This window comes from Chiloscyllium plagiosum, chromosome 49 (genome assembly GCF_004010195.1).
Source record: "Chiloscyllium plagiosum isolate BGI_BamShark_2017 chromosome 49, ASM401019v2, whole genome shotgun sequence".
NCBI lineage: Eukaryota > Metazoa > Chordata > Chondrichthyes > Orectolobiformes > Hemiscylliidae > Chiloscyllium > Chiloscyllium plagiosum.
This window is the reverse complement of record NC_057758.1, coordinates 231,320-246,960: the sequence shown is the minus strand read 5'-3', so window position 1 is coordinate 246,960 and position 15,641 is coordinate 231,320. Positions and strand designations below refer to the sequence as shown.

The 15,641-nt window shown below is 49.5% G+C and overlaps 2 protein-coding genes across 3 annotated transcripts in view; one reads left to right on the top strand and one right to left on the bottom strand.

The window, feature by feature from the left end:
- Nucleotides 1–9,320, top strand: part of LOC122544456 (perforin-1-like) — an 11,492-nt gene extending 2,172 nt beyond the window's left edge. Inside the window, exons 2-3 of one of the 2 annotated variants that reach the window (XM_043683691.1) lie at nucleotides 7,150–7,397; nucleotides 7,461–9,320. In XM_043683691.1, the coding sequence (XP_043539626.1) occupies nucleotides 7,150–7,397; nucleotides 7,461–8,789 (1,577 nt within the window). In that variant the 3' untranslated portion in view covers nucleotides 8,790–9,320. Of the gene's footprint in view, nucleotides 1–7,149 lie in introns of both variants that reach the window. The other variant, XM_043683690.1, reaches the window with a different exon arrangement.
- A 5,966-nt stretch (nucleotides 9,321–15,286) lies between these two features.
- The window catches only part of LOC122544468 (perforin-1-like), a 5,137-nt gene continuing 4,782 nt past the window's right edge, over nucleotides 15,287–15,641 (bottom strand). Inside the window, exon 3 of the mRNA XM_043683706.1 lies at nucleotides 15,287–15,607. Coding sequence (XP_043539641.1) covers nucleotides 15,287–15,607 — 321 coding nt within the window. The remainder of the gene's footprint in view (nucleotides 15,608–15,641) is intronic.

Here is a 15,641-nt window from a genome sequence, read left to right as displayed (position 1 = left end):
TAATCGAGGTGTTCGGGGTGGTTTATATACAGAATAACAGATACCCCGGGTGGGAGTTACAGACTGGAATCTAATCGAGGGGTTCGGGGTGGTTTATATACAGAATAACAGATACCCGGGAGGGAGTTACAGACGGGAATCTAATCGAGGAGTTCTGGGTGGTTTATATACAGAATAACAGATACTTGGGAGGGAGTTACAGACTTGAATCTAATCGAGGGATTCGGGGTGGTTTATATACAGAATAACAGACACCCGGTAGGGAGTTACAGACTGGAATCTGATCGAGGGGTTCGGGGTGGTTCATGTACAGCATTTCAGACACCTGGGAGTGAGTTACCGACTGGAAGTTAATTGAGTAGTTTCATAGCATTCTGTAAATAGAGAATAACAGATAATCGGGAGTTCATTGCAGTCTGGGATCTGATTGATCAATTCAGAGATGGTTTATATTTAAAATAAGAGAAAAAGGGGAATGCGTTATTGACTGGAATCTATCGATGGGGTTGAGGTGGGAACATCGAACAGTACAGCACAATGTCTTGCTGACCTTTTATCTTACTCTAAGATCAAGGTAACCACTCTATCCAACATTTCACTATCATCCAAGACTTGTTTAAATGCCTTTAATATATCTGATTCTACTATCACCGCTGGCCGTGTATTTCACGCACCCACCACTCTCTGTGTAAGGAACCTACCTCTAACATCCCCCCTCAAACCTTCCTCCAATCATCTTAAAACTGTGATTAGATTAGATTCCCTACAGTGTGGAAACAGGCCCTTCGGCCTAACAAGTCCATACCGACCCTCCGAAGATTAACCCACCCAGATCCATTTCCCTCTGACTAATGCACCTAACACTACGGGCAATTTATCACGGCCAATTCACCTAACCTGCGCATCTTTGGACTGTGGGAGGAAACCGGAGCACCCGGAGGAAACCCACGCAGACACGGGGAGAATGTGCAAACTCCACACAGTCAGTCGCCTGAGGCGGGAATTGAACCTGGGAATCTGATGCTGTGAGGCAGCAGTGCTAACCACTGAACTACCGTGCCCCCTCATGATAGCCATTTCTGCTTTGGGAAAAAAAAAAGCCTCTGGCTACCCTCTTTATCTGTTATTCTCATCACCTCGTCCACCTCTACCAAATCACCTCTCATCCTTCTGCACTCCAACCTCCCTCAACCTTTCTTCATAAGACATGCCCTCCAGTCCAGGCAGCATCCTGGTAAATCTCCTCTGCACGCTCTCTGAAGCTTCCGCAGCTTTCCTATAATGAGGCGATCAGAACGGAACACAATATTCCAACCAGTGCTCCACAGAGTTGCTGCATAACATCCTGGCTCTTAAACCCAATCCCCCTGCTAATGAAAGCCAACACACCATGTGCCTTCTTAACAACCTTATCAACTTGGTGACAACTTTGAGGGATCTATGGGCGTGGGACCCAAGATTGCTCTGTTCCTCCACACTGCCTTTAACCCTGTAATCTGCATTGTAACTCGACCTTCTAAATGAATCACTTCACAGTTTTTCCCAGGTTGAACTCCATCTTCCATTTATCAGCTCAGCTCTGCGTCCTATCAATGTCCAGTTGCAATCGATAACAGCCCTCCACTCCATCGACAGCTCCGCCAAACTTCATGTCATTGGAAAACTTATGAAAACTTCTATTTCCTCATCGAAATCACGAAAGGCAGAGCTCCCAGACCAGATCCCTGTGGAACACCACTGGCCACCGAGGTGCAGGCTGAATACTTTTTCATCTGCTAGCACTCTCTGTCTTTTATGGGCCAAGCCAATTCTGTGTCCAGACAGCCAGATTTCACTGTATCCCATGCCTCCTTACTTTCTCAATGAGCCAACCATGGGGAAACTTGCCAAACGCCTTGCTAAAGTCCTTGTGCACCATACCCACTGCTCTATGTTTGAAACTGTGTTTTGTCACATCCTCAGAGAATTCAATAAGGCTTGTGACAAAGCCATGCTGACCATCTCGAGCCAAACTATGTTTTTCCAAGTAATCATAAAGCCCGTCTTTCTGAAACCTCACTGATAATTTGCCCACCACTGATGTAAGATTAACTGGTCTGTACAACCCAGGATTATCCATATTCCGTTTAGCGAACAGGGGAATGATATATGCCAACCTCCAGCCAGCTGGTATTTTTCCAGTGGTACACTCCAGTCTGGCCTAGGGGATTTATCTATCCTCATGTTTTTCAAAATTTCCAGCACATCCTCCTTCTTACTGGCAATCTGTTCCAACATATCAGCCTATTTCACACTGTCCTCACAAATGACAAGGGAGCTCTCACGAAGGAATGCTGAAGAAAAGTATGCATGAAGGAATGCTACCTACCCCCTACCTGCTCCGACTCCAGGCCCCAGTTCCCTCCACTATCCCCTCACTCTGGCCATCCTCTTGTTCCTCACATAAATATAGAACGCTGTAGGCTTTTCCGTGCCCCTCTCTAGCTCTTCTAAGTCCATTCGTCAGTTCCTTCCTGGCTACCTTGTAATACTCTAGAGCCCTATCTGATCCTTGCTTCCTCAACTTAGCAAGCTTCCTTCTTCCTCTTGACTAGATGTTCCACATCTCTTATCACCCTACCAGCCCTTCCTTGCCTCAGTGCGACAAAGCTATCCAGCACTCGCAGCAAGTTCTCTGTAAACAACCCCCACATTTCTGTGATGCAGTTGCCTGAGAATATCTGTTCACAATGTATACTGCACAGTTCCTGCATAATAGCATTGTAATTCCCCCCTCTCCCAATTAAATAATTCCTCATACTGTCTACTCCTATCCCTCTCCATGACGATACTAAAGGTTGGGGAGTTGTGATCACTATCACCGAAATGCTCTCCCACCGAGAGATCTGACACCTGACTTGATTGGTTGCCAAGCACCAAGCACCAATATGGCCTCCCCTCTAGTCGGCCTATCTACACACTGAGTTAGGACTCCTTTCCAGACACCGCTGACAAAATCTGCAAACTATTTGCGCTAAGGAAGTTCCAATCAATTTCCGTGAGGTTGAAGTCACCCATGACAACAACCCTGTTAGATTAGATTAGATTAGATTACATTACATTACAGTGTGGAAACAGGCCCTTCGGCCCAACAAGTCGAAGCGCAACCCACCCATACATTTACCCCTTACCTAACACTACGGGCAATTTAGCATGGCCAATTCACCTAACCTGCACATCTTTGGACTGTGGGAGGAAACCAGAGCACCCGGAGGAAACCCACGCAGACACGGGGAGAATGTGCAAACTCCACACAGTCAGTCGCCTGAGGCGGGAATTGAACCCGGGTCTCAGGCGCTGTGAGGCAGCAGTGCTAACCACTGTGCCACCATGCCGCCCACTACTTCTGCACCTTCCCAAAACCTGCCTCCCAATCTGCTTCTCAATTTGTCTGTTACTATCGGAGGTCTACAGGAAGCTCCTAATGAAGTGACTGCTTCCTTCCTGTTTCTGACTTCCACCCATACCGACTCAGAAGGCAAAGTTTCCTTGATGGCCTCCATTTCTGCAGTTGTGATATTATCCCTGATTAACAATGCCACTCCCTCACCTCTTTTACCTCTCTCCCTGTTCCTTTTGAACCTTCCAATCTCCGCGACATTCCTGCCCCTGTGATATCCAAGTCTCTGTAATGGCCACAACGTCACAGCGCCAAGTCTTGATCCATGCTGATGTCATATACTTGAGGGGTAGAAATGGCAAGATGAGGTGAAATTGTGAGACTAGGAAAAGGAAGCGTGCATAAGGTCAAGGTGATTGAAAAGAGACGAAACAGGGTTAAGGAAAATTCCAAAGCCTTTTATTCATATATAAGCAGCAAGAGGGTATCTAGCGAAAGGGTTGACCCACTCAAGGACAAAGGGGCAAGTTACGCATGGAGTCAGAGAAAACAGGTAAGATTCTTAATGTGTACTTTCCATCAGTATTCACTGAGGAGAGGGACATGGCGGATGTAGAGGTTAGGGATAAATGTTTGACTACTCCAGGTCAAGTCAGCATAAGGAAGGAGGAAGTGTTGGGTATTGTAATAGGCATTAAGGTGGACAAGTCCCCAGGTCCAGATGGGGACTATCCCAAGTTACTGAGGGAAGCGAGAGAGGAAATAGCTGGGGCTTTAACAGAGATCTTTGCAGCATCCTTGAACACGGGTGAGGTCCTGGAGGACTGGAGAATTGCTAGCTTTGTCCCCTTGTTTCAGACCGGTAGCAGGGATAATCCCGGTCATTACAGACCGGTCACAGCCTGACATCAGTGATAGGGAAGCTGCTGGGAAAGATACTAAGAGATAGGACATATTCCCATTTGGAATAAAATGGGCTTATCAGTGATAGGCAGCATGCTTTTGTTCAGGTAAGGTCATGTCTCACCAACTTAATAAAATTCTTTGAGGAGGTGACAAAGTTGATTGATAAGGGAAGGGCTGTAGATGATGTATACTTAGACTTCAGTAAGGTATTTGATAAGGTGCCCCATGGTAGGCTGATGGGAAAAAAGTGAAGTCTCATGGGCTCCAGGTTGTACTAGCAAGATAGAGAACTGGCTGGGCAACAGGAGATAGAGAGTAGTAATGGAAAGGTGTTTCTCAGAACGGAGACCTGTGGCCAATGGTGTTCCCCAGGGATCAGTGCTGGGACCACTGCTGTTTGTGATATACATAAATGATTTGGCGGAAGGTATAGATGGTCCGATTAGCAAGTTTGCAGATGACACTAAGATCGATGGAGTAGTGGACAGTGAAGGGTACTGTTTGAGAATGCAGAAGAATATAGATAGCTTGGAGAGTTGGGCAGAGAAAAAGCAGATGGAGTTCAATCCCGGCAAGTGCGAGATGATGCATTTTTGCAAGTCCACTTCAAGAGGGTACTATACAGTAAATGGAAAAGTCCTGGGGAAAGTTGACGTCCAGAGTGATCTGGGTGTACAGGTCCATTTTACCTTGATAGAGTGGTCAAGGGGGCATACAGCATGCTTTCCTTCATTGGAAGGGGTATTGAGCACAAGAGTGGGCAGGTCATGTTACAGTTGTATACGGCTTTGGTTCGGCCACAATTGGAGCACTGCATACAGTCCTGGTCACCACATTAACAAAAGGATGTGGATGCTGTGGAGGGGGTGCAGAGGAGATTCACCAGGATCTTGCTGGTATTTAAGGCGCTAGCTATGAAGAGAGATTGAGTAGGTTAGGATTATTTTCATTGGAAAGAAGCAGGTTAAGGGAAGACCTGACTGAGATCTACAAAACCATGAGAGGTGTAGACAGGGTGGATAGCAAGGAGCTTTTTTCCAGAGTGAGGGACTCAGTTTCTGGGGGTCACGAGTTCAAGGTGAGAGGGGAAAGGTTTAAGGGAGATATGTGTGGGAAGCTCTTTATGGAGAGGGTGGTGGGTGCCTGGAATACGTTGCCAGCAGAGGTGGGAGAGGGGGGGCATGATAGTGCCATTTAAGATGTACCTTGACAGATACATGAATGGGAAGGGAGCAGAGGGATACAGATTCTTAGAAAATAGGTGACAGGGTTAGATGGTGCATCTGGATCAGCGCTGGCTTGGAGGGGCCGGAGGGCCTGTTTCTGTGCTGTAATTTTTCATCACCCTTATTCCTGACACTTTTTGCGTTAAAATACACACTTTAAACCATCACACTGATTGCATCTTCGCAACTGTCTATCCTACCTCTCAGACTCTCTGCACACTGGATCTGCCTGTTCACCACCTACCCCATCGTCTGATCTGTAGCTCCGGTTTCCGCGCCCCCCCCCCCTTCCAATCTGGTTCCAACCTTCCCAAAGAGCTCCAGTGAACCTTCCAGGATATTGGTGTCACTCCAGTCCAGGTGCAACCAGTCCTCCTTGAACGGGTCCCACCTTCCCCAGGAGGTGTCATAATGATCCATATATCTGAAGCCCTCCCTCCTTTACCAGCTCTGCAGCCACGTGCAGATTCCTGGGAGTGCTAGATACTGGAATCGAGTTGAGTGAGCTCGCAGGCGATCATATGGGGGCGCAGTGGTTAGCACTGTTGCCTGACAGTGCCAGGGACCTGGGTTCGATCCCAGCCTCGGGCGACTGTCTGTGCGGAGTTTGCACATTCTCCCCCTCCCGTGTCTGCGTGCGTTTCCTCTGGGTGCTCCGGTTTCCTCCCACAGCCCAAAGATGGGCAGGTTAGGTGACTTGGCCATGCTAAATTGTCTATAGTACCAGATGCATTAGTCAGAGGGAAATGAGTCTGGGTAGGTTACTTTTCGGAGGATCGGTGTGGACTTGTTGGGCCCAACGGTCTGCTTCCACAGTGCAGTGAATTTAATCTATGTTTAGAATAATTAAACATGGAGTGAGGTACAGAACTGAATGAAATCGAGAAGAACAGGGTGATTTATATGCTGAGTAAGAGATACTTGGGCTACAGACTGGAATCTAACTGATTGTTTCAGCGTAGAAAAACAGATAACCAGGAGCTGTTACAGACTGAATGCTGATTGAGGGATTTGGGGAGGTTTATGTGTCAAATACCTCAGAAAGTGTTAGAGAATCGATTTGGGGGGTAGTTTATTTTTTACAGATTAACAGAACCCGGGAGCCAGTTACAGTCTGGAAGCTAATCAGTTAACTCAACGTGTGCAAAATATTCCTCCTGGCCGTAATGCTAATCATAGAGATGAGGGAATTCATATATCAAACAAACCTTCAACTGCCACTGGTGAAGGGAAAGTGAGGGCTGCAGATGCTGGAGATCAGAGCCGAAAATGCATTGCTGGAAAAGCGCAGCAGGTCAGGCAGCATCCAAGGAACAGGAGAATCGACACGTTTCGGGCATAAGCCCTTCTTCAGGAAAGGCCTGAAGAAGGGCTTATGCCCGAAACGGGTCGATTCTCCTGTTCCTTGGATGCTGCCTGACACGGCTGTGCTTTTCCAGCACCACACTCTCGACTCTGATCTCCAGCATCTGTACTCCTCACTTTCACCCGTTCAAAGCAGCCTGCACATCTTAGCAACTCACAGATATATCAAAATAAGCAAAGGGAACTTCAAAAAAGAAACAACACCTAAGGAAGCAAATTGCTATTAAAAGCTCACAAATCTGTCAAATAAATGAGCATGTTTTTGCCTTGCAGATCTGCAGACCACCGGAGCCGAGATGCCAGCTGGGCATTTGAAATCAGGCTGTTTCCTCTTCCTGTACCTCCTCTTCCAGGATGCCCTCAGCATCTGCACCATCAGAAGTGCCAGCGAGTGCCGCGATGCTAACGTCGTGCCGGGGGCCAGATTGGCAGGGTTGGGCTATGACGTGGTGACCCTGCGGCCCAAGGGGGCCTCTGTGATCGACGTGAGCGCCTGGCGCTCGGCCAACGGGAGCTGCACCCTCTGCCGCAACGGGCACCTCGGTAACGTGCGCCAGCGGCTGCCCACCTCGCTGGTGGACTGGCGCACCCTGAGCTCCTGCCGCCTCTCGCTCTCCAGCGGGCTCCACCACTCGGCTGCTGAGCTGTCGCAGTCTGCCACCTCAGACATCACCAACGACTGGCGGGCGGACCTGCCCCTTCCACCCAAACCGGGCACCGGTGCCAACCCGGTGCTGGCTGGCTCCAAGTCCAAGCTGGTGGAGTTTGGAACCACCCATTCCAAGAGCGACCGCTACAGTTTCGCCAGCCACCAGTTCCAGTGCCTCTACTACCAGTTTCGGGTGAAGGCCCAGCCCCTCCTGGCACCCGAGTTCACCCGCTCCCTTTCCCGCCTCCCCACCGTCATGAATGACGACACCAAGTACCAATACAAGAAGCTGGTGGCCACCTATGGTACCCACTACCTCAAGTCGGTGGAGCTGGGTGGACACTACAAGTCCGTGACGGCTATTCGGACTTGTGAGGCAGCGTCCGAGGGCTACAGCACCGAGGAGGTGAAGGACTGCCTGTCTTTAGATGCCCATGTCACCCTGCAGTTGACCACAAAATCCTCAGCGGGTTACCAGAAATGCAAGGAGATGGCACGTGCCATGAAGCCCAACAAGGTCTACCAGGCCTTCAGTGACCGGGAGACAGAGTTGAGGGGGGGGAGGGTCCAGCAGAGGACAGACCTCTTCTTCTCCGGGGATAGCTCGGCCTTCACCAGCTGGATGGGGAGCCTGTCCACTCACCCGGGCATGGGGCGCTATGCCCTGGAACCTCTCCACCACCTGCTTCCCAACAGTGACCCCAGGCATGCGATCCTGCGGCGCTACATCAGCGACTACATCGCGGGCGGTGGCCTCTCCCTGCAGTGCACTCGGTGCCCCCACGGGTCCTACCACGATCCACGCCAACCCTGCTCCTGCTTGTGCCACGGGGAGAGTCACGTGGACCGGAACTGCTGCTCCAAGGGGAAGGGGCTGGGTCGCCTGGTGGTCACCGTCTGGGAGGGCCGGGACCTCCGGGGGGACGCTTTCTCCAAAGCCGACGGCTACGTGGTGGTCAAGTACGGAGAGGCGAAGGCCAGGACCTCCATGATCTCAAACAACAGGCACCCCCAGTGGAATGCCGAGTTGGACCTGGGCGAGGTCAAGGCTGAGAGTGGGCACAAGCTGACCATCGAGGCCTGGGACCAGGATGCCAAACACGATGACCTCCTTGGCACCTGTCAGGTCCGACTCACCTCTGGCACCCACGGTGAAACCTGCTTCCTCAAGTACGGCAAGGTGACCTATGGCTACACCTTCACCTGTGGTCCCCACCTGGGTGGCGCCACCTGCCAGGATTACATGCCCAGCCCGGCTGAGTGACACTTCACCCCTAACAGGGTCTTGCCAAACGCACCCTCCTTCCCAACACACTCCTGCCCACCCTGCCTGAGCTACCATTCCCCTTTCCGTCGCCCTGTCCCTGGCAGCATCTTGCTCGGACCGTGTCATAGAGTCAGAGAGTCGGCACGGAGACAGACGCTTTGGCCCAATATGCCCCAAACTGTTTCTCATTCTCTGCAACCATCCACAATCTCAGTTGAGCTGAACGCCCTCCACCTCCACTCCAATGTCCAACCAAGCTCTCCCCATTTCCCTGCTCTTGGCCCGCCCTCTCCGAACCACCAGCGGCCTACTTCTCCTGACCCTTTCCCTGGGAGCCCCTTTATCGGATTGTATCAAGGCTATATTATTGTAGCTATCACTTCTGTGTGGGTGCACTGTTAAATCAAATATGTTTTAAAGCTTTTTCCAAACACGCTAGCACTGCAGCCCATCAAGAAGTGCAACTAAGCTGATTTCTATGTACATTTGTATAATCTCATATATTTGTAATAAATCCAACTCAATGGCTTTTAGCCCATTTCATGTGACCAGTCTACATGGGCACACTTCGTGAGTGGGCTTGTGCAGTGTTGTGGGGCAGTACGTGAGGTGCGCTGGTGGGCGGGTGGTGGGGGGGAGGGGGGGGAGAGGTTTGAAAGACAGAATCATCATTCCATTATGAATGAGACTGGAGGCAAATGTCAGAAAGGCCTCACAGCGAGGGCATTTGAGCCCAGGAAAGATTCAGCAGTGTTACAATGGTGCACCAGGACAAGGTTCTGAATATCAGGTACCCAGGGGGCATTTATCCATGAAAATGATACATTAGTCGAATATGGGAAGGGGCTGTTGCCCATTGGGACTGTCTAGAATGGGAGTGAAGGTGGAGCTGTTCAGCTCAACTGAGATTGTGGGTAGTTGGAGATAATGAGAGAAGGTTTGGGTCCATTGGGACTGAAAAGAGTGGGAGTGAACGGGAAGGGATTTGGGTCCATTGGGCTTGTTTAGAGTGGGCATAAACGATAAGGGATTTGTGTCCATTGGGTTTGTGGCGAGTGGGAGTGATTGGAAAGGAGTTGGGGTCTGTTGGGATTGTTTAGAGTGGGAGTGAAGAGGAAGGGGTTTCGTTGCATTGGGGTTGTGCAGAGTAGGAGTGAACAGGAAGGGATTTGGGTCAATTGGGATTGAGTAGAGTGGGAATGAAGGCTATGGGATTATGTCGAGTCGAAGTGAATGGGAAGGGGTTTGGGTCCATTGGGATGGTTTTGTGTAGGGGTGAATGGAGAGTGAGTTTGGGTCCATTGCGATTGTATGGAGTGGGAATGAAGGCTATGGGATTATGTCGAGTCGAAGTGAATGGGAAGGGGATTGGGTCCATTGGGATGGTTTAGTGTAGGGGTGAACGGAGAGTGAGTTTGGGTCCATTGCGATTGTGTGGAGCAGGAATGAATGGAAAGAGGATTGGACTCTTTGATGTCGCATAGAGAGGGATTGAACATGAAGGAAATTAGGTCCATTGAGTTAATAGAGAATGGACATGAATTGGGTGGGATTTGGGATCATTGGGATAGTGTGGGTTGGGAGTGACTACAAAGGGGTATGGGTCCTTTGGATTTGTGCACTGTGGGAGTGAATGGCATAGCTTTTGGCATCATTTGGATAGTTTACAGTGGGAGTGGATGGAAAGCCATTGGACTTCATTGGGATTATGGAGAGTTGGAGGGTTAAGATTTAAATTTAGACTGAGAGAATGGGAAGGGGTTTAGGTCCATTGGGACATTGTTGAATGGGATGCACAGGGAGGGGATTGGGTCCAATGGAACTCTATAGAATTGTGTTGAATGCACATCAGTTTAGTTCCAATTGGGATTGTGCAGAAAATTTAGACTGAGAGAATGGGAAGGGGTTTAGATCCATTGGGACATTGTTGAATGGGACGCACAGGGAGGGGATTGGGTCCAATGGAACTCTATAGAATTGTGTTGAATGCACATCAGTTTAGTTCCAATTGGGATTGTGCAGAGCAGGAGTGAATGGGAATGGTTTGGATCCATTGGGATTGTGTAGAGTGAGAGTGAATGGGAATTGGTTTGGGTCCATTGGGATTGTGTAGAGTGGGAGTGAATGGGAAGTGGTTTGGATCCTTTGGGATTGTGTACAGTGGGAGTGAATGGGAAGGGGTTTGGGTCCATTGGGATTGTGTAGAGTGAGAGCGAATGGGAAAGGGTTTGGGTCCATTGGGATTGTGTAGAGTTGGAATGAATGGGAAGTGGTTTGAGTCCATGTGGATTGTGTAGAGTTGGAATGAATGGGAAGGGGTTTGCTTCCATTGGGATTGTGTAGGGTTGGAATGATTGGGAAGGGGTTTGCTTCCATTGGGATTGTGTAGAGTTGGAGTGAATGGGAAGGGGTTTGGCTCCATTAGGATTGCTAAGGGTTGGAGTGAATGGGAAGGGGTTTGGGTCCATTAGGATTGTGTCAGGTTGGAGTGAATGGGAAGGGGTTTGGATCCATTGAGATTGTGTAGAGTGGGAGTGAACAGAAAGAAACCTGGTTCTGTAGGAATTCTGCAGTTTCGGAGTGTGTAGAAAGTGGTTTGGGTCAATTGGGTGTTGGTAGACTGGGAGTGTATGGGACCAGGAAATGGTCCATTAGGGAGTGTGTAGAGCTAAAGGGAAGGGGTGTGTGTCCTTTTGGAATACATAGTATGGGAAATGGTCTCAGCCCATTGGATTCAGTGAGTCGGAGACTGTGGCAAATGGGTTGCGTAAATTGGAAAGGCTTTGAGGTCCATTAGGAATGTGTAGAGTTGGAGTGAGCGGGAGGAGGTTTGGGTCCGTTGGGACTTTGTAGAGTGGGAGTGAACAGGAAGGGGTTTGGGTCCCAAGGGATTGCGGAGAGTGGGAGTGAACAGGAAGGGTTTTGGGTCCATAGTGGTTCTGAAGAGTGGGAGTGAACAGAAAGTGGTTTGTGTAGAGTAGGAGTGAACGGGAAGGGGTTTGTGTCCATTTGGAGTGAATCGAGTGGAAGTGAACGGGAAATGATTTGGGGTTCATTGGGATCATGTAGAGTTAGAGCAAATGTAAAGGCGTTTTGAAATTGTGCAGCGTGGGAGTGAATGGAAAGTGATTTGGATCCATTGAGATTGCGTAGAGTTGGACTGAACTGGAAGAGTTCTGGATCCATTGTAATTGTGCAGACCGAGGGTACACGGGAGGAACTCTGTGTCCATTGCAACTGAGGTGAGTGCAGCAATTAAGAGGAAGGTGCTTGGGTCGACTGGGACTGTGTAGAGTGGGTTTGAAAGGGCGTGTATTGATTTATAGAGTGTGGGGAGGCAGTTGGGTGTATACAGTGGGAGTGAGCACAAATGGCTTGTGTCCATTGAGCTTGTCGACAGAAGAAGTGAGCACGAAGGCTTTTGTGTCCGTTTCAATAATGTGGTTTGGGAGTGAACAGGAAGTAGTTTGGGTTCATTCGGATTGTGTACACCAGGAGTGAACTGGATCTGGATTGCGTCCATTTGGGTTGGATAATGTTGGGATGAATGGGAGAGGCTCCGTTTCCACTGGGACTGTGCACAGTGGGAGTCAATGAGAAGAGGATTGGGCCCATTCATCTAGAATACCGACAGTGTGGAAACAGGCCATTTGGCCCAAATGTTTGCACTGACCCTCCGAAGAGTATCCGACTCAGGTTTGATCCCCTATCCTATTACCCTATACTTCCCCTGAATGATGCGCCATACCCAGACATCGCTGAACACTATGGGCAATTTCGTGTGGCCAATTCACCAAGCACGTACATCTTTGGACTGTGGGAGGAATCCGGAGCACCCGGAGGAAACGCACGCAGACACGGGGAGAATGAGCAATCTCCACACAGACAGCCGTCACAGACTGGAATTGAACCCGGGTTCCTGGCGCAGTGAGGCAGCAGCGCTATCTACCGTGTTGCCCTCGTGTCTGCATGGGTATCCTCTGGGTGCTCTGGTTACCTCCCACAATCCAAAGATGTGCTGGTTAGGGTGGATTAGCCGTGCTAAACTGTCTCGTAGTGCACTGGGATGTGATGGTTAGGGTGATTTGCCATGCTAAACTGTCTCGTAGTGCCCAAGTATGTGCATCTTAGCGTGGATTAGCTGTGCTAAATTGTCCCGTAGTGCCCAGGAGTGTGCATATTAGGGCGAATTAGACATGTTAAATTGTCCCATAGTGTCCAAGGATGTGCAGGTTATGGTAGATTGGCTGTTGGAAATTGTGCCGTAGTGCCCAGGGATGTGCAGGTTAGGATGGATTAGCCATGCTAAATGGGCCCGTAAGTGCCCAGGGGTGTGCAGTTTAGGGTGAATTGGCCATGTAAAATTGTCCCGTGGTGTCCAGGGATGTGCAGGTTCAGTTGGATTGGCCATGGGGAACTGTCATGTAGTGTCCAGGGATGGGTACATTAGGGTGGATTAGCCATGGGAAATCGTCTTGTAGTATCTAGGGATGTGTAGGTTATCCAGGGATTGGCCACACTAAATTGTCCAGTGAAGAAGGCTTTTGGCACATTGACCGTTTTCAGTCAGAACATTCAGTGCTGAGTTGGGCAGTTATCTTGCAATTGAATAGGAGGTCCGTGAGGCCGCTCTTGGAATATTGTGTTCACCTTGCTATAGGAGGGGTCTTATTAAACTGGAAAGAGTGCCGAAGAAATTTACAAGGATGTTGCCAGGACGTTTATAGAGAGAGGATGGGCCAGCTAGGACTTCATTTTTCCTTTAGAGACAAGACACGAACCGGGAATCTTATAGAAGTATATAGTATCATGAGAGGTATGGATAGGGTGAATGCACTCAGCCTTTTACCCCAGGGTTGGGGAATCGAGGACGAGTGGACATCAGTTTAAGGTTAGAGGGGAAAGAGTAAAAGGGAGCCCAAGGGGCTGTTTTGTTTTACATAGAAGCTGTCAGTGGAAGTGGTTGAGGTAGGTTCATTAACATCATTTTAAAGGCATTTGGACAAATACATAGCTAGGAAAGGTTGAGAAGAATGTGGGCCAAGTACAGCGAAATGGGGCCTTTCTCCGTGATGTAACCTCAATGGTTAGTACTGCTGCCGCACAGCTCCAGGAACCCGGATTCGATTCCAGCCTTGGGCGACTGTCCGTATGGAGGTCGCACATTCTCCCCGTGTCTGTGTGGGTTTCCTCTGGGCGCTCCAGTTTTGTCCCACAAGCCAAAGTTGTGCAGGTTAGGGTCAAATTCTCTCCCATCCTGCACAACCCCAATGCACCCAATCCCCTTTCAATTCACTCCCAGGCGACACAATCACCAAGGATCCAAAGCACTTAAATCTCACACCCCCACTTTATACAATCCCATCTGACCAAAACCCCTTCCCGTTCACTCCTACCCAATGGACACAAACGACTTCCAGTTCTGAGGAAGGATCGCGAGACCCAAAATGTTAACTCTGATGTCTTCTTACAGATGCTGCCAGACCTGCTGAGCTATTCCAGCAACTTTGGCTTTTGTTCCGTTCCCGTTCTCATTGGCTCTGCACAATCCCAATGGACCCAAACCCATTCCTGATCATTCCAATTCTACGTAATCCCAATGGACCCAAACCACTTCCTGCTCACTCCAATTCAACATCATCCCAATTAACCCAAACTCCTTCCTGTGCATTCTTATTCTACACGATCCCAATAGACCCAACGCCCTTCCTCTTTGCTGTTGTTCTACGCAATCCCAACGAATTCAAACCCCTTCCCATTCACGCCTACACTACTCTGATCCCAACGGATTCCAACCCATTCCAGTTCACTCCCACATTTCTCAAACCCCATGGTCTGAAGCCACTTCGCTTCCAACCCCAGTCCACCAATTCCAAATGGACCCATCTCCCTTCACGTTCACCCCCATCCCACACAAAGCAAAACCCCTCCCAGCTCGCTCCTGCTCTATGCTCATGTAATGCACTGAAAAACCTTCCATTTCACTCCCGCTCTCTGCAATCACTATGCACGCAAGCATCCGCCCATTTTCCCCAATGTACCTTTTTCCTAGGTATTACTATGTTCGTGAGGAAGTTAAGCTGATCCTTGACCAGCTATTGCACCAATGTATCACAGCTAAATTTGTCCTGGGTTCAAATTCATCTGTTGCAACCAATGTCTTAACAGTTGCCTTTTCTTTTAAGTGTAATTGTGCCAGGACGCTTTTTCTTTTTACCCCTACACCCCATGCCCGTTATGTACAGCCCCACAGCACTCCACAAGCTCGCTGAACGAGTGTGCCCGTGCAGACAGATCACATGGAACAGGCTAAATGCACAGAGTTAGATTTATTGAGAAAGTGTAAGATTATAAAGATGCACCTGCTTGTGAACTGAGCTGCTTGCACGGTTGGAAAAAGCCTTCAAAGCGTTTCAATGTAATGGCATAGACGGCGCTTACAATGCTGCAATGGTGACCGGGAAAGACACTGTCGGAGGTAAAGGTAAGGGGAATTAGATAATGGGGATTGGCGATTTGGAGCGGGTGTTCGGGAAGTGTGTGTTAAGAAGGAGGGTGCGGTTGGTTCCACCCAGGGCAGTGGTGAAGGGCACACTGCCAGGACCAGGCGTGTAATCCTGGCAGGTGGCACCACCCAGGTGCAGGCCGCAGGTGAAGGTGTAGGCATAGGTCACCTTGCCGTACTTGAGGTAGCAGACCTCACAGTGGTTGCCGGAAGTCAGTCTGACCTGGCACTTGCCCAGGAGGTCATTGTTGCTGATGTCGTCCTGGTCCCAGACTTCGATAGTCAGCTTGTGCCCGCTCTCTGCCTTGACCTGGCCAAGGTCCAGCTTGGCGTTCCACCTGGGG